Source organism: Prunus persica, chromosome G3 (assembly GCF_000346465.2).
Source record: "Prunus persica cultivar Lovell chromosome G3, Prunus_persica_NCBIv2, whole genome shotgun sequence".
Taxonomy (NCBI): domain Eukaryota; kingdom Viridiplantae; phylum Streptophyta; class Magnoliopsida; order Rosales; family Rosaceae; genus Prunus; species Prunus persica.
In genome coordinates this window covers 6,042,967-6,068,681 of record NC_034011.1, presented here as the reverse complement: position 1 = coordinate 6,068,681, position 25,715 = coordinate 6,042,967, and the positions used below count along the sequence as shown (strand labels likewise).

Genomic DNA, 25,715 nt, shown 5'->3' with positions numbered 1-25,715 from the left:
TGCTATGGGATGAAATAAACCATTGCAACTCTTGTTATATATAGAATTTTTCTGAGACAGGGAGATTTGAGTAAATTACAGTGCCAAACAAAATAGTCTAATATTAAATACTGCATGAGCAGTGTTAAAAATCACATTTCACTCAGTTTTTATTGATAATTTTCAGAAGATTTAAGCCCACAAAATCCCTTGTAATAATGTTATATAATATGGCGCATTGCGGTGACTCTTCAATATTTCTTGAGTTTTCTAATAAAAAAGCAAAACTAACCTATTGCTAAGCATATGTAAAGGCTTCGACCAAAAAAAGATAAAAGAAAAAAAAATTAAAGGCAAAGAAGGAATCTCAAGTGGAGGAGAGCATAGGAAGTTTTTAAGTTTCTTAAATTAATAAGAGTTATTTACACTAACACTCTAAGGTTTTCAGTATTTTCACAAAATTTTCTAAGGTTTTAAAAATTACACGAATACCCTCTTAGGTCTTAAATTGTTTTCACAAAACCCATTTCCATTGATTTTTAGTCCAAAACTTAATAATTTTACATACAAAATTTCTTCAAATGACATAGTTAGCCTTTAAGATTAGATTGCACATACATTCGTTGAGGTTAATTTTGTTATTTGCAAAAGTTTTTATGTATGAAATTATCAAATTTTTGGATGTAGAATCAATGAAAAGGGGTTTTGTGAAAACAAATTGAAACCTCAGGAGGTGTTTTGTAATTTTTAAAACCTTAAGGGGTTTTGTGAAAACACTGAAAACCTCAAGCGGTGTTTGTGTAAACAAATCAATTAAGTATCTATAGGGAATGAACTCGAACTTGAGTGCAAATGAGCGGACCTGACAAATTGGCCTAACTTACATAATGCATTAATTTGATTATTATGTTTTACTATTCATTGTTTACCCAACTCCTTCCTTATGTTTTAGTTTACCCAACTTCCTTTGCCTTTTATTTTACAAAATTAAACTCTTCTTTCTCAGTTGTCATCGGTTCGGTGCTTTTTTAGGTATTCTTTTGTTTCTTTAAATTGTAAATATCATCAGGAAGTTCAGTTGGCCATTCCCAAACTATTCCCTTCTTAAAATTTGTAAACACTTTTTCTCTCTTTTCGTGCGAATAAAGAAACCAGTTGCACATTTCATCATAAGCTTCATAACCATGAACATTGCAGAACATACCACAGAACCAAAACAGGCAACACACAAACGAATAATTAAAAAAAAATATCCCTCCGAAAGTTTTTTTATTATTTATTTATTACAATATACATAAATATGTAGAAACAAAGTTTAAAGAGTCATAAGATAAGAGGAATATATATACAAAATATGTACCATTTATTTCAACGCATGGATATCATCAAGGTCTCTTTTCTTCAAACACATTTGTTATAGTGGGATGTACAAGGAAAAAATGCTTCAAGGATCCCATATGCCTTCAAGAACAAGAAGGATTCCAAAAAATAAAAATAAAATCCAATTTATAAGCTATATAGGTATATATTTACCACAAATTTTATTGGGTTGCCCTTCCTCCATGGTCCAGATTGGCTAACCTCTGTGAATGAATGGTCTGTGGATTGACTTTCTGCTTCATGAAGTTTTCACTACTCAAAAAACTCGAAAAGCAAGCAGGTGGGTCGACTGAACCTGAACTTGAGCCCTGAGCTTCCCAGCAAAGAGATCTTGTAATTCCCCCAATGGATGATTGAAGTTGAATATCTTCTAAATATAATCCTTCACATGGAGAGTCATCACTGCAAGCAAAACTTATTGCTTCTTCTGTAGCAGAAGTCCCTTTAACGTGCACGAAGGATATATTCTCCACCTTTACTGCTGAACTCTGCATTTTCTCAGGATTCGGATGTTAGTATGTTTTAGATTGGATAGCTCAAAAAAATATATGATGAGGGGGTAGTGTCTACGCTCTTCGTTTTGCCTGGAGAATTAAGAACCCTCTCCATGGTAAGTATGATAACAATTCCATACCTGATTTAGACATGGCAGCCAAGAGTCGCAATAATATTGATCTATTATTATCGGATTTGACACATTGTCCATCAACACATTCCGGAATGCAATGTTAGAGGCAAAACCACTACCTCCCTGATGAAGGTGTCAGAAAAACCAATTTCAATCAACTACATATTAGTTCAGATCAAGAAAAAAGAAAAAAGGTACATATGCCTCGTGTGTGCATGTGAACAGAGAACTTAGAGAAGGAAATTACCTGCCATGTTTTGATCCTCACTCCATTGTCCGTGTTAGACAATAATGCTACATCAACCAATACATCATGCACGTGTGACCAAGAGTTTGACTTTCCCAAGCTTCCAATGCTTAAGAAGGCATTTGAAAATTAGTAAGGTGTACGTACAATTCCCAGAGTGAAGCCTAAGTGAAAGTAAAGATTTACCTTATGCCATGACCAGGGCCACAAGCAATATTTATAATCCGGATTCGTGAAGAGTTGCTGACTATTGAAATGCAGTCATCTCCTGGATTGAGTATAAGAACTTGACGTAAGATAATGAATGAGTTACAACTTACAATGCATATAGATATGCAAACTGGCACAAAAATCAACATCTAATTGCTAAAGGTAACAAGTAACAACCTTCTCTGCAACAACTCGAAAAAAAAGATATAGTTCTAGGATCAAGAACACTGAATAGATTTAAATTTAGCAACAGTTTCCTTGCATAACTGACCTGTTCTTATTATGCTGTTTTTGACTTCAACGCCCCTTGATGCACTAATGTGGATTCCATCAGTATTGGGACTAACAGCAGGGGCCATCACCCTGAGATTGGATGCCACTACCCGCATACAGTTAGTGAATGCCATGTGCATTTGTTGACTATTGACAATCATAAGATCCTTGACCTTCAAATTCTTACACCTATGGAATGTAACTGCCTGGAATGTATTTGATATCCCAAATTAAGGCTATGAAACCATCAGAGACAAGAAATTTTCTCAAGTGAAATAACGGAAGTAAAATGAAAACAATATGCGAAGAAATGAAACACTGCTTGCTCATAAAATAAGAAAGCACTAACCGTTGGAGCATGTCGACATGGCTGCCACAAACAAGTTCAAGCTAGTTTTAGAAAGATGCAGGTAGAATCGTCTTTAAATGAAACATAAGTTTACAGGTTCAAGAGAGCAATACATTTGTTGAGTTGGTCTTGCAAGACCGAGCCCACCACTCCTGTCCCATCCCATTGATTCTCCCTCCCCCTTCTAGGGTAAGGTGGTTCACTCCATGGAAATAAAGCCACTTACGTGGATTCAAACCAATCCAAGCATCCGGATCTTTGGGAGCAACAATGTTACCAGAGATCTATTAAGACATGCATTCTATTAACGTGAATGCAGATCATTTTGAATGACAAATATCAACTGAACAATAGATACATTATCATCTAAATACTGCTAATTAGAAGGGATGTAAGATAATTGAATCATACCATTAAAGTAACCTTTGATCTACACGGTCCAGCAATATCGAGAGGGTGGACAAGGTAAGTGCTTCCAACAGGAATTACAATTCTCATACGCATGGGCAATGAACAAGCTATCTCCCAAGCATTTTTGAAAGCCTGAAGGGAATGGGAAAAAATATCATTCCTGGACACGGGACTTCACTAATAGGTTTGTGCAAAATAATGCACAAGAATGGTGCCTGCTAAATTCTCACAAAATGAGGCTCCATAGCTATCTCATCAAGCATAAACACCCGTCGATGTCCTACTACATAAGTTATATATTAAGTGATTTAATTCTGCAGCAAACTTTGAATATCTGGGGATTTAATACCAAATTTCTTAAGTCAATCATGGTTCTGCAAAATGGGCACAATTCAATTTCAGTTCAATTCACAACTCTACCTACCCACATAGACAATGAATTGTAATCATTCAGTTCATAAATTGAGCCATTGTAACAACACTAAAGTAACAATGTCATCATTCTCATACCCAAAATTAGAATTTCCAAAACCCAGAAAAGGAAAGAAAATGGAGACATAATTAGTAGATGATCACTATATACACATTAAAAGCTCAGCACAGAGAGAACTGAAATTTGTTACCTTAGAGTCATCAGTGATGCCATCTCCTTTTGCACCAAAATCACCAACAAAAAGAACCCTCTTGGATTTGGGTCGGGTTCTGGTCGACCCGGATTGTGGGAGCTGTAAGAAAGAGTCAAAATTTTCTCCATTTGCAGTATTTGAGCTAACCAGCAGAAAGAGCATGTGAATAAGAACAATTAAACATTTTGAAGCAGTTGGGCAAGATCTAATGCTTCTCATTGTGTCAGAACATGACAGACAGATCTGAAGATTTCCATCAACGCATTGGAGAATCTTAATAGCCCAGAAAGACACAAATGTAAGTTTTAATTTAATTACTCAAAAATGAAAGTGTCGGTCTTTGTTTATCGGATTATAAAAAATAACAAAAAATAAAAAGTCGCAGGTGTCATAGAATATGAACAGTGTTGACTTTGTTTCTTTTTTATAATTATGTTTTTTGGATTCAAAACAGTTGCAGGTTAAATTTTTATTTTATTTTTAAATGATGCTACTTTTTGTTAGTATCTTTTTTTTCTCTTTCGTTTTTTAAATTATGTCGGCTTTGAATTTCTCCTTGATGAAATGTCAATCAACATGAACATCTTAGGTCATGTTGTGCTAAGACATGAGAGATCATGAGAGAGTTTAGGGTAACCATAATTTCTCCTTCATACGGGAACCATAATTTGGTAATCAGATATTCTCATTTTGATTGGGCTCAAATAACGGGCTTAACCCACGGGTTGGCCCAAATTGATATAAGATTCTTCTTCAACTGAACATTAATTCATCGTCGACTCTCTCGTCTGCAGCTCCCATGGCTTCCACTTCCCGCAACACTAGCCTGCTATAGAAAGTGCTGCAACTCTCTCTCTCTCTCTCTCTATCTCTCTGTGAGATTTCCACTCTGTCTTTACTGTCTTTCCTGGAGAATCCATTGAAGAGTTCCGATAACACTAAGCTAGCGTTCACACCAAATAAGCCACTGAGCAAGAGATTAGAATCTAGGAAGTTGAATTGGACGCTTCCATTCAGGCCCTGGAGGTTTGTTATTTTTGCTTTGATTTCATTTGTTACTTTTGTGCATTCTAGGTTGATTTATTGTAGTTTTTTTTCTCCCTCTGAATTGATTGTATTTGCCTGTGGTTTTTATGTTGTGAAATAGTGTAATTACTGATAAAGTGGATGCAATTACTTTTTTTTTTTTAAAAATGTAATTCACATTTAAGCATGATATTCCATAAGAATGTGGATGATTTGCGTAGTGCTTACTTTTATTGGTAATTTTAGAGATGGGTAAAAATGAATCAAGGAATCATGTGCTTTGCCTATCAATTCACACAAGGCAGGAAAAATGAAATTGTAAAGCAAGCTGATCAAATCATCTTTAATAGGCTTTCATATGGTCAATGAATTTACTTCAAGGAATGTTCTGCACATTGCTCTTCAGGAAAGCAAGGGTCAAAAATACTCAATACAAAAGCTCAATAGTTATATTTGGAGATGATAATTGGTACCGTGAAATACGCACCGGCTGCACCACTATATAAGTTTAGGCTCCATACCTGTTTTGTTTTAATTCAAGTGACACAGGAAACTATCTTGATTTCTGTAGGTTAGCATTCTGTCCCACAATGCGCATTCATCGTTGATTTAATTCTGTTGATACCATACTATCCTATACCACCTGTTAATATGTCCTGTTCATTAACAAACATGAAACATTTGCCTCACTCAATAATTTTAGTTTGAGATTGGAAGTCACAGATCTGTAATAGATGTATAATACTCTGTAGCTATCTTGCGCTCTGAACTATATTGTTTTGCTCTTTTCTTATTAGAGCTTTATTGGAACTATTCAAGTGGGTGCTCTTTTGCATGCTTGTTATTCTTTTTCGTGTTACACACATAAGACTGCTATTATTTTTTCTTCAGGTTGGCATCTTGAAACAGATTTGATTGCTTTTTGGTGCTTATGGGGCAGATCAATTGTGTTTTATAACTAGTGCTGCTCCATGAGCATCAGAATGCTTAGACTGATATATCAAATTTTCAAGTGGTTTTAGGACTTATCTTACAGTTTATGGCCACTGCCTTCCAAAAGTGATTGCAGTTATTTCATCTTTCATTGTTTTCCTTCTTTCTTATTTGGTTTTTTTTTTTTTTTAAATTTAATAAAAAATTCTAATTCTTGTGTCTGGCCCAAGGTTTCAGGCTGCTCAGGAGTGCATGCACCTTGGACTACAAAATAGAGATATGTGCCTTGGACTATGAAAGTTGCATAGTCCAAAACTTAAAACCAATGCCAAAATTTCATGTGTGCTTATTCTGTCCGTCCACTCCTAAGAAAACTCAAACCTATTACCTCTGCCCCATTTCACTTCTGTCCCAGGAGCTACCATTCCCTCCCTTTTAACTACTTTTTTAACTCTTGCTCTTCTTTTTCAGACCTTAAATGCATCCATGCTCTAATCTTCCAACATGGATCCAACCAAAACCTTCTCCTCTCCACAAAGCTTGTTACTTTGGCATCTTCCATGGCCCCTACCATGGACTATGCACGAAAACTGTTCGACACAATGCCCAAAAGGGATGCGTTTCTTTGGAACACTTTGATCAGGGGTTATGCTGATCGGGGTCCTTGCCATGAAGCCATAGTTTTGTACAGAAACATGCATCACAGTGGGTTGTCCCCTGATAACTATACTTTCCCTTTTGTGGTTCGCTCCTGCACAGTGCAGTTGGCTTTGAGGGAAGGGAAAGAGTGCATTGTAACATTATTAAATATGGGTTTCATTCAGATGTGTTTGTTCAGAGCTCTTTGGTCAGTATGTATTCACAAAGTGGTGAAACTTTGAACTCGGAGTTTGTTTTCAGTGACATGATTGTGTAGTTTCTTGGACTGCAATGATAGCAGGCTATGTGCAAAATGGGTTCTATAAAGAAGGGTTACCTGTTTTGCGAGATATGGTGGCTTCAGGGACCCAACCAAATGTGGTTACGCTGGTCAGCATCCTCCCTGCTTGTGCTAGTTTAACATTTTTGGATTTAGGAAAACTAATCCATGGTTGCGGAATTAAAGTTGGTGTTGACTCAGATATGGCACTCATGAATGCTTTGATTGCATTTTATGGTAAGTGTGGGAATCTTGACACGGCAAGATCTTTATTCAAAGGGATGGTAGTAAGAAACCTGGTCTTGTGGAATGCAATGATCGGCGCTTATGAACAGAACAATGCAGGGACTGATGCAATAAAGCTCTTTTGTAGGATGCAAACTGAAAATGTAGAGTATGACTATATCACAATAGTCAGTGTTATTTCAGCCTGTGCTAGCTTGGGTGCACTGAACACTGGTAGATGGTTGCATGAGCTGGCTCGAATGAAGGGCTTTCGAACCAATGCTTCAGTCACAAATGCACTCATTGACATGTATGCTAAGTGCGGGAATATAGACCTAGCCAAGAATGTATTTCAGGGATTGCCTCATAAAAGTGTTGTGTCATGGACATCTATAATAGGGGCTTGTGCATCTCATGGTCATGGGGATGATGCTCTCATGCTTTTCTCAATGATGAAAGAACAGGGTACTAAACCAAATAGTTTCACTTTCACTGCTGTTTTGACTGCTTGTAGGCATGCAGATCTAGTAGAAGAAGGGAGAAAGCACTTTGAGAGCATGATTAAAGACTACTCGATCTCCCCTGGCATAGAGCACTATGCTTGTATGGTTGATCTTCTTGGTCGTGCTGGTTGCTTGCTTGAGGCATATAAGTTTATTGAGACGATGCCGGTTGAGCCAGATGCAGGTGTGTGGGGAGCTTTACTAAGTGCTTGCAGGATACATGGCAATGTTGAGCTAGCCGAACTTGTGGTAGCCCGCCTATCCCGTTTAGATACTCAAACTGTTACATCCTATGTTCTTATGTCAAATATATACGCTGAAGCTAGTAGGTGGGAAGACGAAGCTAGGTTGAGGAACATGATGAGAAAAAAGTTGTTGAAAAAGTTACCTGGGCAAAGTTTTGTTGGGGTAAATTGAAGATTTTATGCTTTTCTTTCAGGTTCAAGATCTCCGGCATCTTGTCTGACTTAAATTAATTGGATTTTTTTCATCACTAAAGATCCCCGTCATATTTTTTATGAAACAAAATAAAATTACAAAGATCCCGAGGAATTCTAGTATTCCAAATATATTTAACAGCTATAGAAGCCGGAAAATTAGAAAATGAAACAGATGGTTGTGCAAATTCATGTCCTTCCGCTTGATGAAGCGGACTGTATATGCATATATAAAACAACACACTGATACATATTTAAACATGATAGATTGTTGGGTGTACGTGTACTTGTATAACCAACCCCACAAAACTAACATTATTGCCATAAAAGTTTATGCAAACACAGGTATGCTCAATTTCATGAGACACATGTGCACAATATATTATATAATAGACTCAATATGAAGCACATTTATGTTCATCTTTTTCTGTTCCCTAATGAAATTTTCGGCATGAGTCCTTAGTGGATCCTGCTTCTTCTTTTTTTCTTTTTTTTTTTTTTTTTTTTTTTTGGTGACAGTTCTTGATGGATGGCTGCATCCAGCAGATCAGTTTGTTAAAGAAGATCCCATCCAGAATGCTAACACTTTGCTCATTTTCTTATGTGAAAAAAGAGAGAAGAAAATCAGTATAAACAAATCAGTTTAGAGAATTTATTTCAACAAGAAACGTGTTTTTAATTAAATTCTTAAAGAAACAATTTTGCATGAGCTAATCTTATGAGAAGAATTTTTATGTAACAAGAATATTACTATAACGGTATATTAAGCCAATTACGCATTGCCATATTAGAAAGTATAAACACCCAGTAGTCCATAATTGACTTGAGATACGTCTCAAATCTAAGGCATAACGCAATTAAATGTGCCTTTCATAATACTTAGATGCTACAAACTACAAATTAACGTGAGAAAACCAAGAATCTCACTAGTTGGTGTAGCCTCATATAACTCGCGTGCAGAGGCCTCATAAGAGTTGTGAAGTGCAATGGTAATAGCCAGAGATACGAGAAAAAAAGCCTTTGCAAAGTTCATGTTTTATGACAACAAAAGAAAGTCCAAGACAAACGACTAGGGAAGCACTATTTTGAAGATTTTTTATTATAGCTAAAATGCTTTTGGAGGGTGGTTCATTTATACTCTAATGCAAAACTAACTAATCCAACAATTAATTCATAATGCTCAAGGACTATTTAATTACTTATCTTCCATCCCATCAACTTTTTTGTGGTACATGTAAGGTAATCGAGTCTAAATTGTAATATTAAACATGAAAAATACATACATACATGTGTTTTATGTTTGCTTTTTACCGAATCTTTAAGACGTGTAAGGAAAACAACAGTATTATTGAAAAATATACGTACGTGTATAATATGAGTATTTAACAGGAAAATATAAGAATAATAACTCTAGAAAAAATCAACATGATGTATTATATGAAAATGTTAGTGTTATTGAGAAATATGGATGTACGTGTATAATACTAGTATTGAATGAAAAATACTAAATTGTTTATACGAATAATAACCTTGGAAATACTATTAATATAAATAAATATTTATAAAAAAAAGTATTATAGCTGGGCGGCTATACCATTATTTTGGCCATTATGTAATATTTTATAATAATTTATTTTAATATTTTAGTATATATTACTTTTCGTCAATAATATGTGAAAATTATGTGTATAATAAGTGAAGTTTGTATGTATTATAGAAACTTTTGTAAAATTAAACGTGTATTAAACATGAACAATACATACATATCTGTATTATATGTTTGCTTTTTGCAAATTTTAAAAAAAAGTGTATTTTAGCGAGTCTTTAAGACATGTGCGGAAAACGGAAGTATTATTGAAAAGTACATATATACGTGTATAATACGAGTATGTAACAGAAAATATATACGGATAATAACTCAAGAAAAAATCAGCATGAAGTATTACACTAGTATTATATGGAAAATGTCAGTGTTATTGAAAATATGTACATACATGTATAATACGAGTATTAAATGAAAAATACCAATTTTTTTTTTTGGTCGGAATACCAAATTGTTTATACTAATAATAACTGTAGAAATAATATTAATATGAATAAATATTTTAAAAACGGAGTATAGCCTCTCGACTATACTCTTAATTTGAAAAAATATATTTAAAAAAAGGGAAAATACTAAATTGTTTATACGAATAATAACCCTGGAAATACTATTAATATGAATAAATATTACAAAAAGGAGTGTAGCCGAGCGGCTATACTATTAATTTGAAAAATATTATAAAAAAGGAGTATAGGCTATACTATTATGTTGGGAAAAAAATACGGAGTATAGCCGTGCGGCTATACGTTAATTTGAATAAAGGTTAAAAACAACACGGAATATAGCTGCCGGCGATACTATTAATTAGAATGAAAACAGAGTATAGCCGGTCGGCTATACACTTTTTTGTAAAAGGGCGTATCGCCAACCGGCTATACTATTAATTTGATTAAAAATTTGAAAAACACTCAGTATACCGACTATACCATTAATTTGAAAAAAAAAATATTAAAAATCGTTGTATAGCCGCACGGCTATACGAGTTAATTAAACAAAAAATAAAAAAGACCTAGCATGGCTGCACAGTCGTACTATTTATTAGATATATAATAATTTTGGCTATTTACTATAGGTTCTTGACAATGTATGAATTACGGGTTCATATTAATATTAATCTTAATAAAAATTATGAACTTTGGATATATATATATATATATATCTAAAACTTCAAGTTCGAGTACATATATCAAATTTAAAAAGAATATTTGATTTTGAACTTCAAGTCTAAATTTGTATTGATATGATATTGTTCAAGGTAATAAAATAATATAAAAAATAGAAAATATGAAATCCAAATAATGTCGAAACTTCAAGTTCTTAACATGATGTATATTTTTTATCCCAAAATCATAATACATATGCACTTATTGAAATATCAATTTGGAGCTTGACACAATTCGAACTTCAGGTTCGAAAATTTACCTATTTTAATGCATATGTGGCCGAAACTTATAGTTTGGATTAGACATAATTAGAAATTTGGGTTCTAAGATTTTTGAACTTCGGGTCATATTAGGTACTTTGGGTCCTTAAATATAAATTATTAAAATACTGGATAAAATAAACTGTTGGAATTTCTAGTTCTAGTTAAAGAAAAATAAAAAAAAACTCCAAATCTTGATTTGCTTTATGAGAATTGCAGAACTCCAAGTCATTGTATAAATATTATAATAAAACAATTCTTATATGTTTGGAATCTTGTCATTCAACTTCTTTTTGTTGATGCACTTCTTACCATTTGATAAGCCTATGTAACAAGAGCTTTCATACTTGAGATGAAACTGTGCTATCTCAAGTCGTTAGAGACTCATGCTGATAACATGTTATATAACTTAAGGGAGTTTGTAGAGAGAAATGAGAAGTTAAGGAAGACAATAGAAATTAGTCTCTACAACTTGTCATCTCTCTCTCTCTCTCTCTCTCTCTCTCTCTCTCTCTCTCTCTCTCTCTCTCTCTCTCTCTCGCAACTGCGTTGACTTTTTGGTCAACCATGTTTTGCCGACCACAAAAGCTGGTTGGTAATCGGCGGTTTTTGGTGTTTGCGGTACAAACGCACAGCTCTAAATATTTGTGCATCCCTCTCTCCCAATCACTTGTACTAAAATAATAATAAAAATATTGGTCTCTATACCTAAACTAAAATCCAAACTTTTTTATTAGTAATGAAGGCCGACACAATTACAGGAATTTAAGAAATAATAGTATTTGTTGAAAAAACTAGCTAGTTCAAGCTGGTTGCCATGATTTCCATCTTTCTCTTGTGATCCACAGAATACCTAGATCATGAAGATTCTCCGATGTTCTACTTTTTTTCTCTATCAACTGCAACCCTTACGAATTATATTGAGATACGAAACATGTTTTTTTGTTTCTTTTCTTAGATCATTTTTAAAACCCACATGAAACCCAAGAAGTTACAAACCCAAATTGCCCAAAACTTAATAATTAATTGTTCTAGACTTCATTTAAGCTTAATTTCCTTCGTACATGATTGAGATTTCCTGAAGAAATCCATACTTAAATTCCACTTGTAACCAATCAAACTAAAAAAAGTAAATTATAAAAAAAAAAAAATCATCACAAATATACCATCGTTTTGGCTCCCCTTCTTTGTTGTCTAAACCTTTCACATCGTTTTTGCTATCCTAATTCTACCTTAATCTACGCTTACCAAGCCCTTGCTCTAAGATTAGTACTCTTTCTCGACGGTATACCAAAACCGCCACAAAAGCCGCATGCAGAGACCTTTGGCGACGGAGGTTCGATAGCCGGCGTGACCTTCCCAGTTCTGTAGCCACGTCCCCCACCGTTGGACCTGCTTCTACTGACGGTGTTGATTGGTTTTGGTGCCCTAACTCTCTCTATAATCTCATCCTTCTCTTGGTCTTGTCGTGCTCCTCCTCCTCCTTCTTTTAGCAGCGGTGCTACTTTGTCTACAAGCTCTCTTGATAAGTGCTTGTCATCCCACACAAACCCTGAAGAGCCTTGCCTCCTAAACGACACTGAAGATCTTTGCAACCCAGCCATTGCCTCTGACCTCTGTGTTTCTCTATAGATCCTTGCAAAAATTTTGAGGTCGATATTTTATAAGACTAACTTGAATAATTTTGAATCTAGGGCATAAACAACATGTTATGTGCCTGGCTTTTCGCAAGTATATATATGAGGTGGAGATCCCAGACACTGGGTGCAATAGAAAAGGTCAGAAAATTGCAGCTCAGTTATTTCCCGTTTCTTCTAAAAAATAATGGGCAACTCGGTCAATATTGTATGTTTTCTTCATTATTGTAATTATTAAAAAATTATTTAACTCAAAACATTCCTTTATTTTTTATTTGTTAACTCACGCATTAAAAGTTTGTCATTAACTTGTACGATAAGTTTATATATATATTTTAATGAATTTATAAAAGTATTAGGATTATATCTTCTATAATAATATGGTCAAACAAAATTACCATATCTTTTAATTTTATATAATTAATGATAATAAGGACGTGACGGAATTTTGTTTGTCCACAGAGGCTGACCTAGCTTGGTCATCAAGACCGCCTTGTGTTTGATGCCGTGTTCAATCATTAGGAGTTTTTTAAGTGCATGACTTCAATTTTGGCGCCAACTAATCAATGATTAATTAATGTTTAATTTATATGAATGATTAAGACGATATATATATTTGTGATAAGTTGGATATTGAATCATGGCTAAGATCACATGGATGAGCTTGGCTTTCTATTCTCTATTATACCACTGCCTTCCAAAAGTGATTGCAGTTTTATTTCATCTTTCCTTGTTTTCCTTTTTTATTACTTGTTTTTTCTTTTGTAAAAAAAGAATTCTAATTCTTGTGTCTGACCCAACGTGTTAGGCTGCTCAGGAGTGGATGTGACTTGGACAACAAAATAGAGATATGTGCCTTGGACTATGAAAGTGGCATGTATATACCTATCCCAATACTTAAAACGAAGGGTTAATTTTGATTTAGTACTTTGAACTCTTAATTTTAAGATATATTTGTTCCTGTATTTTTAATTTTAATGATTACATATCTTAAGCTTTTTAATTTTTTGCAATTTGGTTCCGATGTTTACTTTGACATCAAAATTTCTGTTATTGCTTGCCTGGCATGCATGGGTCTCACCTATTCACTTATTTCAATGTCAATTGAAGAATATTTCGGGTAATTGGTGTGTTCCCGCCCATGAAGAACACATTACACGCATTAATAACAACCCATTTTTTTTAAAACAAAATACCCTTCAACTGACATTGAAATAAGTGAATAGGTACCCAAGCTTGTCAAGCAAACAATGAACGAAAATTTTGACGTTGAAGTTAACGACGGAACTAAATTGCACAAAATTGAAAAGCTTAGGGTATGCAATCATTAAAATTGAGAATATATGAGCAAACGTGCCTTAAAAGTAAGAGTTCATGATACTAAATTGAAATTAACCATAACAATAATGCCAAAATTTGTGACAGTTCGTGATCGATGGCCGCATCGAGCACGTCAGTTTGTTAAAGAAGACCCTGTCTAGAATGCTAACACTTTGTACATTTTCTTCTGTGGAAGAAAAAATCAGTGCAAATAAATCAGTTTAGAGAATTTATTTCAACAAGCTAGTCTTATGAGAAGAACTTTTATGTAACGAGAATATCACTGTGGCGGTATATTAAGTCAATTACGCATTGCCATGTGGGAAAGTATAAACACCTAGCAGTTCATGATTGACTTGAGATACCTCTCAAATTTAGGGCATAACGCAATTAAATGTGCCTTTAAGAGCACATCCACCCCCAAAGGACAAGGGTAAGGCAAAGGCAAGGCAAGGCAAGGTTTGTCACTATTCACATGAATAGTTGCAGCTCTTGCCTTTTTTGTTTCCACCCCAAAAGATAAGGGCAATTATTATTCACATGAGATATAAGGAGATGAATTTGTATACAGTTTTTGGTGTGGGAAGTAAAGAATATGAATAGGTATCTACAAAAAAAATTCTTGAATTTTTGGTTTTTTTTTTTGTTGTAAACTAACTGGGATATGTGCTAATATTGAGTTGCACGTAAAGTAGATGAGACACAGTATTTAACGAGGTTCGGCTATGCCTACGTCCCCGGAGAGCAGCAGCAGTAACTTTTCCACTATGTAAAATAATAGGGCTACAACTTTAGTGTTTACAATATGTATGACTCACTCAATTTTCTCTCTTGGAGAATTTCTCTCTTGCTCTCTTTCCTCTCAACTCACTCACCCTCATTCTTCCTTCTCTTCCTCTTCTATATGTGTAAACTTCTCTTGATGGAGGTATCTATTTATAGGCCTAAGACATTGGTTGTTCACCTCACAATATAATTGGTAGACAACATCATTAATATTCTTCAATCAACAACATCATTAATATTCTTCAATCAATTGGGTAGTGGTTTGGTTTGGTGGGTGTGTGGTTAGGTTTGGTGGGTGTTAGTTGGCTATGTGGGCTTCACCTATTCTTCTTTACTTATTCTTCTTTACAACACTCCCCCTTGGAGACCACATGTCCCTAGATTGGTTGCCTCATTAAAATCTTGCTTGGAGAAAAATCCAGTGAGGTAGAAAACTGATGGAAGGAAGAAAAAAGAGTACAGCAATCTGTATAGCATACTTCTGGATGCTCCCCCTGATTAATATCTCCCCCTGATGTCTTCATGACTATCTTTTGGAGTGAGAATCTTTCGGAGTGAGTGGAGGATATAGCCATTAATAATTCTCGTAGTTGAGTAAGTAAATATATTTCCAGTGAGCTATCTCTATGTAAATCATAGAAATTTTCAGAGTCCGCGTTTCTAACAAAACTTGGGCTATTTGTAAGTTCACTTGAAAGAATATGCCCGTACATGGTGTTATGCGGAGATAGCATCAAATATACCTCACATCATCCCAAAATGATGGTGATGGAGTTGAGCCCTATCTGAAAAATATGATGTCCGGTCCAATATACTTCCGGAAAATCATTAAAGTGTCCAACGGATAATCCTCATAAAAATGCTTCAATACTTTCTTAGTATAAGCAAGAATCTCGTTGGCATAATGCTCGATCCTTAAGTCGAGACAAATATTTCTTGAACTCTTCAGAAGCTTTAATGTGTTGCAAACACATTATAATCCATGTACTCACTGAGACAATTTATGCACATTTGTATTGAGTACAGATTTTGTGCTTCAGGCACATGTCCTTCAGGGACTTGCTTCATGCAATTTCAATCCTTTCAAGGATTTTGTTTAAAGGGATTAAACTTTATGACCCATTATATAGCTTTAATCCAGCTATTTATACATCTTTAGGGAATCGCTTCTAGCAATATGCTCTGTGCATTTAATACCCCTTAAAGATAATATGTTGGTCTCCGTAAATGTGCAATAAAGGGGCACAATTGAATCTATAAATATGGAGAAAATCCAACGTTCCTTATTTATGCCAAAAATATTGTGTCATACAAAGTAGGTATATTCCCTTCTATTCCGAACACCCAAGTATAACTTTCAATATTAACATCTTTTGGGGTTCGTACTGTGGGTTTGTTCTTTCACGTTCATTCTCATCTATAATGGAATTACCTCATTCCATTTTGGCCAATGATATTGTCGACATTTAATAATTGAACGTGGTTCCAATTAACACAGCCCATTGATGATTTGAGTAGCTACTCTAAAACCAAAAATTGTCATTCATCAATTCATGATCTCACCATTCTCATTTGCATGTGCATGCATCAATTATAAGCATTTCTTTGCTTTTGGGTACCCAAGCCACTTCATGGGGCTTTTATTATGTGAGAATGTGGATTATAACCTCCAATGGAGCGTTATTTTACAGTAGGGCGTGGATAATCTCTATTTAAGGAGTTGGAACATTTAGAACCCATATATCTGTCATGCTGCAGGCATGCCACAGATTAATACATACATGTCAATTAATTTCTGGGACTTTAACCCGTACAATTTGCTACGCATTAGGCGTGCACAATATCAATATTGACGTGTCAAAGGATTGTCCTTTCGGGACTTCAATCCACATCATTTGCTACGCAACAGGCTTGCATCATATTGATCACTGCTATACCCATATTCTGTTCTTATGAGACTTTAATCTGTGCAGTGTATTATCAATGTATCCAACTTACAATCTGTAAAATTTGCGTTATAATTTATGGATACATACAAGCCATTCTTTTGGAACGGACTTATCTCCCCATTTGGTTACCTTTCAAGATAAAATATCAAATAAGTATATAAGCATAAAACAACACAAGTATTGCTTACATCCTTAGGTGGGAGAAACTTTTCTCAAGTATCATTCAAGCTCGTATCGGCCCAGTAAATATAATGTAGCGCTTGATGATCTAGTTATATCATGCAAGAGCAAAAATCACAACTCTTTTGCCTCTGTCAAAACAAATAACCCTCAGAGTTAGGATCACTTCATGGACTCTTTCTTCAGATGTTCATTCTAAAGAAATAAAGTCTCTTATGAACAGAGAGTTACAAAAAGAGAAAAAATGCAAAAAAAATGTGATATTGATTGCAAGGTAAGGTAAGCAATCAGGGAAGGAAGCTGGTGGGAGCAGACAACAAGCTCAGCAATCAAGGAAGGAAGCTGGTCGGAGCAAACAACAAGCTCTCATTTCTCCTAGTCTAGAAGAACTTCCGGAGATTAGAGCATAAGGTCGCCTTCACAGTTCCCTGATGTGGCGGAAACGTGATCAGGGATAGTCTCGCTTCCTGAATGGATGATCAGAGATAGTCTTGCTTCTCGGGCATATTGAGTGCTCACTGATAAGAAAAATAAGTAGATATCGCATCACTAGGTATGGAGAAAACTGGATGTCTTCTGCAAAGAAAATTTCGTTAGTAACACATTTATACACAAATAAGAGGAATAGGTAGAACCGGTGAATTTCAAATTAACCATAGGAAAATTGCGAGATTCTCGGGGCACTTTTGAAAAAGTAGCTCCGTGAAATCCGCAAAGCAAGATCGGCTTTGACGAAAATAATACTTGAAAACGCCGAAAGTGCCGACAAACATTAATGGAGGCCGCTTGAAGTTTTGGAATCTGGAAAAGAAAAAGAGAATATGGGGATCTGAGATAATATTGGGATCCTGAAAACTGTAGCCATATTTCCTCCTATAGATATTGCCTTTGCAAGACTTGATTGGCGCAACTGCGTTTCAACTCAACTTCCTTCATTTTCTGAAACTTTAGTTTTTCTAAGACTTTCTTCGAAACCTTCTTAAAATGGCTTCCTCTTCTTCCTGCCCAAATTATTTCAATTTAAATTATGCTCCCACAACTACCAATGATGCCAAAGTTTGGCGTCCATCCTTTGTATCCCAAAATCGTCATCTCACAGTTAATAATTCTGTGATGATGAATGATGCTACTGCTGTCATAGTAGCTAGGAATTTCATTATTCCAATGGATGAAATGTTGTTGACAGGGAGATCTGAGGAAGAGGCTATTGATGACTCAATGGCTTTTAGCATTCAGAGTGCTGCTTCTGTTTCTAACATGGCTGATCGTTTGCGTGCTAGAGCAAACGAGGTTGAGAGGCTAACAACTGAAAATTCGTCTCTTCAAAGAATGCTTCATGAGTCTCAACAGGAGGTTGAGAAACTTAAAGGAGAGAATAATGCCTTGTTGAAACTGGTGAGTTCGTACTCAGTTGATACACTGAGAAGGCTAGACATGCTGCAGGTCTCCAATGAAAGAATTTTGGGAGACCACGAGAGGCTCATGGCTAAGCTTAAGAGGCATCGTCCTCTTCCTTCAGAGGCTTCCAGAACATAATGTATTTTTATAGATTTTACAGGGCCTGCACCTTCATTGCAGGTGGAAAAAATTTATCTGTTGTATGTTCCTGTAATAATAATTGCGCACATTCTTAAACTTGCACCTGTGGTTTTTTACGTCTTTTCAAAATGACGGTTTGGAACCTTGTGCCTTATAGATTCAAATAACCACATTGACTCTCCCAAATTTCATATTTCAACGTATGGGAGTCCGGAACTTTTGGCCTGGGCTAAACACAAAACTCAGAATTTATTCGCCCTTTTTCTAATGAACATGAAATATGAATTGAGTAAAAGCCACGATAATATCGCAATATAATTGGGTTCATGAGCTTCCGGCCCAGATATAACAAAATATGTGGGGAGCCTCAATTCATCATTCTCTTATGCCAAAGAAATATGTGGCGTACCACAATTTGCAATAATACCTCAAGGGTTGTTCATTTAATTGTTGGAACTTCAGGTTCTCAACACTGTTAGATTTTGAACCTCAAGCCAAAATCACATATTCTCATGGTATGGACATTTTTACAATTTTCTGTATATATTTCTGGACTTCAAGCCCTTACATAATTGTCTATATCTTGAGGAACTTCTGGCATCTCATTTAATTGCTCATCCATGAGTTTAAGCAGGTTCCCTTTTGAATAGTGATAGTTTACCCAAAATGCATACATCACTATTTATGTATACGGCACTATTCATGTGTACAGTACATTTGCCAATACAATTATTTTCATGTGTATGACACTATTAACCAATACGGTACTGGTACATTATTAAGGAACCCTAGGTCCTTATTTACATGTCAGGGATCAAGGACCCTCAAGTCCAATCACATGTTTACAAATATAGTACCGGAGAGACTGTCAGCTCTCATATTAACATCATCATCAAAGATCTTCAAGTCCTGATGTAATTGTATGATGAGGATCAAGGAACTTCTGGTCCTGATCTGTATCTTTGTAAAAAAAAACTCATCATACCACACAATTAATCCATAAAATAAATTGCTTGTAAATTAAATTATTGGTAAATGAATTGCTTGTATGGACGATAAACCCACACTATACGTTAAATAAAAGTAAATGTGCGGTAAAGTAAATTCATAAAGTATGAGGGTTAATTCCTCATCATACTTTAAGTAAAAGTAAATGTGCGATAAAATAAATTGCTTGCTATATGGACGTTAATTCCGCACCATATCTTAAATAAAATTAAATGTGCGGTAAAGTAAATTCATAAAGTATGAGGGTTAATTCCACATCATACTTTTAAATAAAAAGAAAGGCGTGGACGATAAACCCGCGCCACCCTTTTAAATAAATATTGTCGTATGGGTAATAAAACTACACCATACAGTAATTAAAATAAATAAAGGGTTAAAACCACCACCGAATAAAATAAGAAAAATGTTAGTATTAGTAACGGTCTCCCACTGATAATATGTTTAGTATTACCAAGGGTCCATTTTTGTTAGTGGTTAGTAATAGAAAAGTGAATAGATATAGCATATTATATTACCATCAACTTTTCATATATATATATATATTATACAATGGTTAGTAGTATAAATAATGGTGCAGCACAAAAATTATACCTGAGAGCTTTTCGTGCTGATAACGTGTTGTAAATTAACTGGGATATGTGCGAATATTGAGCTGCACGTAAAGTAGATGAGACACAGTATTTAACGAGGTTCGGCTATGCCTACGTCCCCGGAGAGCAGCAGCAGTAACTTTTCCACTATGTAAAATAATAGGGCTACAACTTTAGTGTTTACAATATGTATGGCTCACTCAATTTTCTCTTTTGGAGAATTTCTCTCTTGCTCTCTTTCCTCTCAACTCACTCACCCTCATTCTTCCTTCTCTTCCTCTTCTATATGTGTAAACTTCTCTTGATGGAGGTATCTATTTATAGGCCTAAGACATTGGTTGTTCACCTCACAATATAATTGGTAGACAACATCATTAATATTCTTCAATCAACAACATCATTAATATTCTTCAATCAATTGGGTAGTGGTTTGGTTTGGTGGGTGTGTGGTTAGGTTTGGCGGGTGTTAGTTGGCTATGTGGGCTTCACCTATTCTTCTTTACTTATTCTTCTTTACAACATTTTCCAGTTTTTTTGGGTTCATTGTGTCATTTTGCCCAGGCAACAGCTCGGCTGAATTTGCTCGTGGGCTTGCTTGGGCTCATGGGACCCAACCCTTGCCTAGGTTGGACCTTGCGCGCTGGAGGGGGTTTTGGAGCCTAGGATTGCCTTTTGCTCGGACTGTACCCAAGCGCTAATGCTTAGATGGTACAAACTACAAATTAACGTGACAAACCAAGAATCTCACTAGTTGGTGTAGCCTCATATAACTCGCGTGCAGAGGCCTCATAAGAGTTATGAAATACAAAAAAGGCCTTCGCAAAGTTCATGATTTATGGCAACAAAAGAAAGTCCAAGACAAACGATAAAGGATTTAATGATCTTTTTGATAGCTAATGCAAATCCAACTAATTCAACAATTAATTCATAATGCTCAAGCACTATTTAATTACTTATTTTCCATCCCATCAACTTTTTTGTAATATTATGAGGATTATTATTATTATTATTGAGAAAGTGAAAATTTTGTATCTATATATATAAAGCAAAAGGCAGAGAATGGTGAAACATTCAAAATACCAGAAAATGCCCTTTGTTAATTCAAACATTAAGAATTGAAATTATTAATTAAATGAGGATAATATCGTAAATTCATATTTTTTAATATTAAAAAAATTAAAATTAAAAACAAAATAAGATAATAGGTCCTACTTTTATGGAACATAACTACCCTGTTATTTTTTCTTAATTCTAAAAATAAAAATAAAAATAAAAAAGAAAACCAATTGGCACATGCGTGAGCATGTGTCAAGGGGCTAGTAAATATTATCTAAACTTTTAGGTATATGCTCAAGAGTGCTGCTATTTCTACCCACATGTCCTATTTTTCCGCTCACTTTATTTTCAAAATTTTAAAGACAAAATTAGCCCTTTATAAAATTACTTCTAAGGACTTGGAAAAAAATATATTGAAAAATTCATATTTAAAAAACCGAAAAAATAAAGGATTGTACAGAAACCACCAGCCATCATGAACCTAGCACTACCTCCCCTAGTCGATGCCTCCCACCACGAATCTGTCAATTATATGAGCGGATGAGATTTGCAAATAAGACTTGCTGGTGGAATATGGATCGCAGGTCTAACTGAACCCCAGTCAACTTATGGTAGATCCACAATCAACTTATATATTCCTTGTGTTCTAAAGAGAGAGAGAGGGAGAGAGAAAAGAAGAGAAACAAAGAGGAAGAGGGAGGGGTGGTGAGCGGTGGTTGATGGTTCTTTTTCTTTTCAATTTTTTATTTTTTAATTGTTTAAATTAATAATTAAATGATATTTTAGAAATAATAGTGGGTGAGAAGATAAGATTATGTTTTTTTAAATTTATACTAGCCTCTCTGCACGCGCTTCCGCGCATACGAGAGTTTTTTTTTTAAAAAATTTAAATTTATTTTAGAATTAAAAAAGATAATGGATATTTGTGTTCCATAAAAATAGGACCCATTATCTGAATTTTCTTTTAATTTTAATTTTTTTAATACGAAAAATTGTGAATTTACCATATTATCCTCATTTAATTAATAATTTTAATTCTTAATGTTTTCATTAACCAAAGGCATTTTTTGGTATTTTGAATGTTTCACCATTATCTGCCTTTTGCTTTATATATATAGATAATAGGTGAAAAGATAAAGTAAGTGATAAAATAAAATAAAAGAGTGAAAATAGCAGTATTCTATCCGCAAATACCATATTAATTTTTAATTTTTATTTTGAACCACCTTATGGTTTTAGCGGTTACTTTAAAAATCCAAATAAAAAAGCCGCGAAAACCCAAAACCCGAAATAGATAAAAGATTTTCTTTCTCAATTTTTCTCTCCCACGCCTAATCTTACTCTGATCGGCACCATCCCTCGTCCCGCTCATCCCTTCCTTCGACGACAGACACATCCAATAAACACCAGAATGCGCTTCCAGGCTTCTAATTAGAGTAAGCACCAGCCCATAAGAAGCCCAAGGATTATAATTCATGGTCGCCAACTCTTGAAGCAGTGGGTTCCGAATCTTCTGCCTCTTTGAATTTTGTGGGTTGCAGTTGGGTTTCAGTTACTGGATGTGGATTTCCCTCTTTTATTTTCTTCTAAATTTTAAATTCTTTTCGGGGATTAATCTATCTCTCTCTCTCTGAAAATAGATGCTCATTGAGCAACCCACAATCTAAAAGTGGGATCTTTACTTCTCAATCTCAAAACCCATTAATTAATTTCCAAATTTTTTTCAAAACCTCTGCCTGTGGTGAGTTTTCGACCTGGGTTAATTGGGTACTTTAGGGTCTCAGTTTTATGTGCCTACCTGTTTGATGAAATGTTTCAATGAATGCAGGTCTTTTAAGGAGCACTCATTTCGATCGCCTCATCATTTTTATGATGTATGGAACAAAAGCCATCCAACTGGTCAAAGAAATTGCAAATGGCGAAAAGGGGCAGCTCACGCCTTTCAGTGTACAGAGAGAACTGCCCTGTTTCTAATTTTTATTCGCATTTCCCTAATTCTATCTGTTTTTATCAAGTTATATGTAGTATCCTCTAATTTGATATATCTTGGCTTCATCTTGTAGAGTGATGTATTTAGTGAAGTAATTGCAGAATGTAGTCAACACTTTGCTGACCTTCGATCCTTGATAAGGTAACACAATTTTGAGTTTTTCCTATTGTAATTGGTTTTTGTTTTGTTTTGTTTTGTTTTGTTTTTTTTGCGTTTCTTCATTTGCATTCCACAGCAGCAAATCACATGCTCAATCTCACCTGAGATGATGAAGTCGTTCAGATTACCTGGTGTTGTGGTTGTGCTGGTGCTATAACTAAGGGGACTTTTCTGTTGTTTAATAGCTTTCGTAAATCATTTTCAACATTGAACATCTAATTTGTCAGTAATTATTTATATTTATACGGTCCCTGTAAGTCTTCCAGTTAACACAATGTATTGCACGTTTTACTTCCATATGTCTAAATCACAGATGATGATTTCTGTAAATGACTTCCTGTAACAATGTTTTATGATTACTTCATGTAACTCAGGCTTTATTGTATGCCTAGTCAATAATAATTCTTTCTTTGAAATTTTTTGTTTTCCTAACTATACAATTTACTGGAAAAAAAGATCTGTGCCAGTCAAGACATTCAGACAATGAATATGACATTTTCAATTTACAACATTGCAAATCATTTTTTCATTACACTGTTTTGTTGGTTGGTGCATTACTTTGTTGAGCCAGTCTTTAACATTTTTCAGCGTGGACTTAGGTTGTCCCAAGAGTTAGAGTTGGATTACAAATCATCTTGTAATAGGGGCATTTTGGCACTTGCCTCAAGAATTCAGTTATATTTTTATATATTTTGCTTTGAGAACTCCCGTTTCATGTATTGATTAAAACTGTGCATCTCTTTGCTTTCTGTCTACAATTCCATATGCATCATATATCTTTTGGCTTGTGTACTCAATCAACACACATATGACTTGATGTTGCAACAGGAAAATGCAGGAAGCAGGATTAGATGTTGAAACAAGTAAGAATGAGGACCACTATGGGCAACTCATTCACCACCTTTCTTTAGTTCGCAATAAACGCTGCTTGATGGCATATATGTAATGTTTTTATCTGTTGTGTTATTATATGATTACGCTTCGTTCTAGTTGGTATATTTTAAATTCTCATGGTTCTTATAACCATGCAGGTACAACCGAGCAGAAATTTTACGAAATCTGGTATGGAAGGTCGGGTCTGAAATTCCAGAAGAAATTCAAGAGAAGCTTAGTCACTCAGAGAAAGAGTACTTTAAGAAACATTCAGAAGCTTTAAAATCATATATGTCGAGAGTGGTTCTTGAGTTGGCAGTGGTAATCTCTCTCTATATACTCGCAATTAAACTTCATTGTAAAATAAATGCATAGGTCATCGAGTCCTCTTTGATATTTAGATGTTTGTGAATTACAACTAAGATGGGTTGCTGATTCAATGGGCATGTTCATAATTGGAATAATTCAAGCTGGATGACTGTTTGTTGTTAAAAACTGGAAAGTACTGTACTTTAATTGAGTGGCACAATAGAGATGTTATTAATGAAAATGATTTGAGAAACTTGACTCTTGGTTATTAATGACAGAAGTTTCATTATCATTCTGAGTTCTTGTGTTTTCCAGGATATGGTGCCCCCAAAAGATCCCTACATCAAGGTGAGAGTACTCGACGACATGGGTGAAGTAGAATTACCAAGCGATAATACAGCCAATTTTGCTCGTCACTCTATGCATTTTCTTAAACGAACTGATGCTGAGAAATATATTTCACTGGTATGTTTCATTTACATGACAGCTTGATCCTCATCCACTTCTGTTTGTTAAAATCATAGCTCTCTAACAACTATCGTGGACTAATAGGGCAAGATGGAGGAGCTCACAAGCTGATTTGATTGGCTAAAACTGCTAAACCGTTCTTCCTTGGACTCCATACTATTCTGTATACTATTGTATCATGTTCAGTTTGTGGTTAAATTAATAATTGTTTTCTTAGTTTATCCTTAATAATGTAGCTTTCCGACTACATAAGCATAAACATGTCGTGTGTGGCAGTTCCCTGCACAAATTATGATAAGGAAGTTGACAGTTTAAGTGCTTAGATTTTACTTATACATCCTTTGACAAATGCATATTATTGGTTAATTTGGGTCAACTTCTATGATGAGTGCAACTTTACCGTGCTTAGAGTTATTGTCTAACATTTACAGATACAGAAACAATACCTGGTACCAGATCATTTGGTTGATTTGGGTTCAAAGTCAGTTAAATAATATTAACCCAATTAGCCCATAATTAAGAACCTTTTAGCTCACTTATGGCTATATTGACTTGCTTAAACATTATAAACCAAGTGGCCTACATCCGTCTCTGTTTTTGGCATGGTTAAATTGCTTCTGGTTGAGATTTCACATCTCACTTTGTTTGGTTGTAGTTCACTTAATGCTTGAACTATAAG

At 34.9% G+C, this 25,715-nt stretch overlaps 3 protein-coding genes and 1 pseudogene across 6 annotated transcripts; 2 read left to right on the top strand and 2 right to left on the bottom strand.

The window, feature by feature from the left end:
* Nucleotides 1,311-4,426, bottom strand: LOC18782347 (probable polygalacturonase At1g80170). The gene is made up of 9 exons (XM_007215970.2): nucleotides 4,101-4,426; nucleotides 3,478-3,609; nucleotides 3,180-3,350; nucleotides 3,067-3,087; nucleotides 2,716-2,923; nucleotides 2,421-2,502; nucleotides 2,235-2,343; nucleotides 1,994-2,110; nucleotides 1,311-1,847 (listed from the first exon to the last, which is right to left on the bottom strand). Exons 1-9 carry the CDS (start codon nucleotides 4,320-4,322, stop codon nucleotides 1,521-1,523), a joined length of 1,389 nt encoding a protein of 462 aa, XP_007216032.2. The 5' UTR covers nucleotides 4,323-4,426; the 3' UTR covers nucleotides 1,311-1,520.
* LOC18782750 lies at nucleotides 4,575-8,252 on the top strand (annotated as a pseudogene). Its single transcript, XR_002270800.1, has 2 exons — nucleotides 4,575-5,129; nucleotides 6,293-8,252. The product of XR_002270800.1 is annotated as a pentatricopeptide repeat-containing protein At1g08070, chloroplastic (transcript).
* On the bottom strand, nucleotides 12,177-12,851 carry LOC18782636 (uncharacterized protein At1g15400). The gene has a single exon (XM_007216041.2). The coding sequence runs from the start codon at nucleotides 12,774-12,776 to the stop codon at nucleotides 12,417-12,419; it is 360 nt and encodes a 119-aa protein (XP_007216103.2). The 5' UTR covers nucleotides 12,777-12,851; the 3' UTR covers nucleotides 12,177-12,416.
* LOC18783947 (probable DNA replication complex GINS protein PSF1) lies at nucleotides 22,486-25,416 on the top strand. 3 transcript variants are annotated; one of them, XM_020558997.1, is made up of 7 exons: nucleotides 22,486-22,734; nucleotides 23,066-23,184; nucleotides 23,301-23,368; nucleotides 24,215-24,328; nucleotides 24,418-24,580; nucleotides 24,884-25,033; nucleotides 25,121-25,416. In XM_020558997.1, exons 2-7 carry the CDS (start codon nucleotides 23,107-23,109, stop codon nucleotides 25,145-25,147), a joined length of 600 nt encoding a protein of 199 aa, XP_020414586.1. In that variant the 5' UTR covers nucleotides 22,486-22,734; nucleotides 23,066-23,106; the 3' UTR covers nucleotides 25,148-25,416. The 3 variants fall into 3 exon arrangements, with proteins under 3 accessions (XP_020414586.1, XP_020414585.1, XP_020414584.1); XM_020558996.1 differs by having other exon boundaries at nucleotides 22,488-22,767; XM_020558995.1 differs by lacking the exon at nucleotides 22,486-22,734 and adding an exon at nucleotides 22,798-22,978.

What these genes read in the sequence shown, in the direction of transcription:
- LOC18782347 (XM_007215970.2), bottom strand. Translation starts at nt 4,322, where the DNA reads ATGAGAAGCATTAGATCTTGCCCAACTGCTTCAAAATGTTTAATTGTT. An exon ending in CATGTCGACATGCTCCAACG is followed by an intron (nt 2,924 to 3,066) that starts GTTAGTGCTTTC and finishes AATACATTCCAG; the next exon opens with GCAGTTACATTCCATAGGTG. An exon ending in GGCTGCCATGTCTAAATCAG is followed by an intron (nt 1,848 to 1,993) that starts GTATGGAATTGT and finishes GAGAAAATGCAG; the next exon opens with AGTTCAGCAGTAAAGGTGGA.
- LOC18782636 (XM_007216041.2), bottom strand. Translation starts at nt 12,776, where the DNA reads ATGGCTGGGTTGCAAAGATCTTCAGTGTCGTTTAGGAGGCAAGGCTCT.
- LOC18783947 (XM_020558997.1), top strand. Translation starts at nt 23,107, where the DNA reads ATGATGTATGGAACAAAAGCCATCCAACTGGTCAAAGAAATTGCAAAT. An exon ending in GGCAGCTCACGCCTTTCAGT is followed by an intron (nt 23,185 to 23,300) that starts GTACAGAGAGAA and finishes TTCATCTTGTAG; the next exon opens with AGTGATGTATTTAGTGAAGT. An exon ending in GACCTTCGATCCTTGATAAG is followed by an intron (nt 23,369 to 24,214) that starts GTAACACAATTT and finishes ATGTTGCAACAG; the next exon opens with GAAAATGCAGGAAGCAGGAT.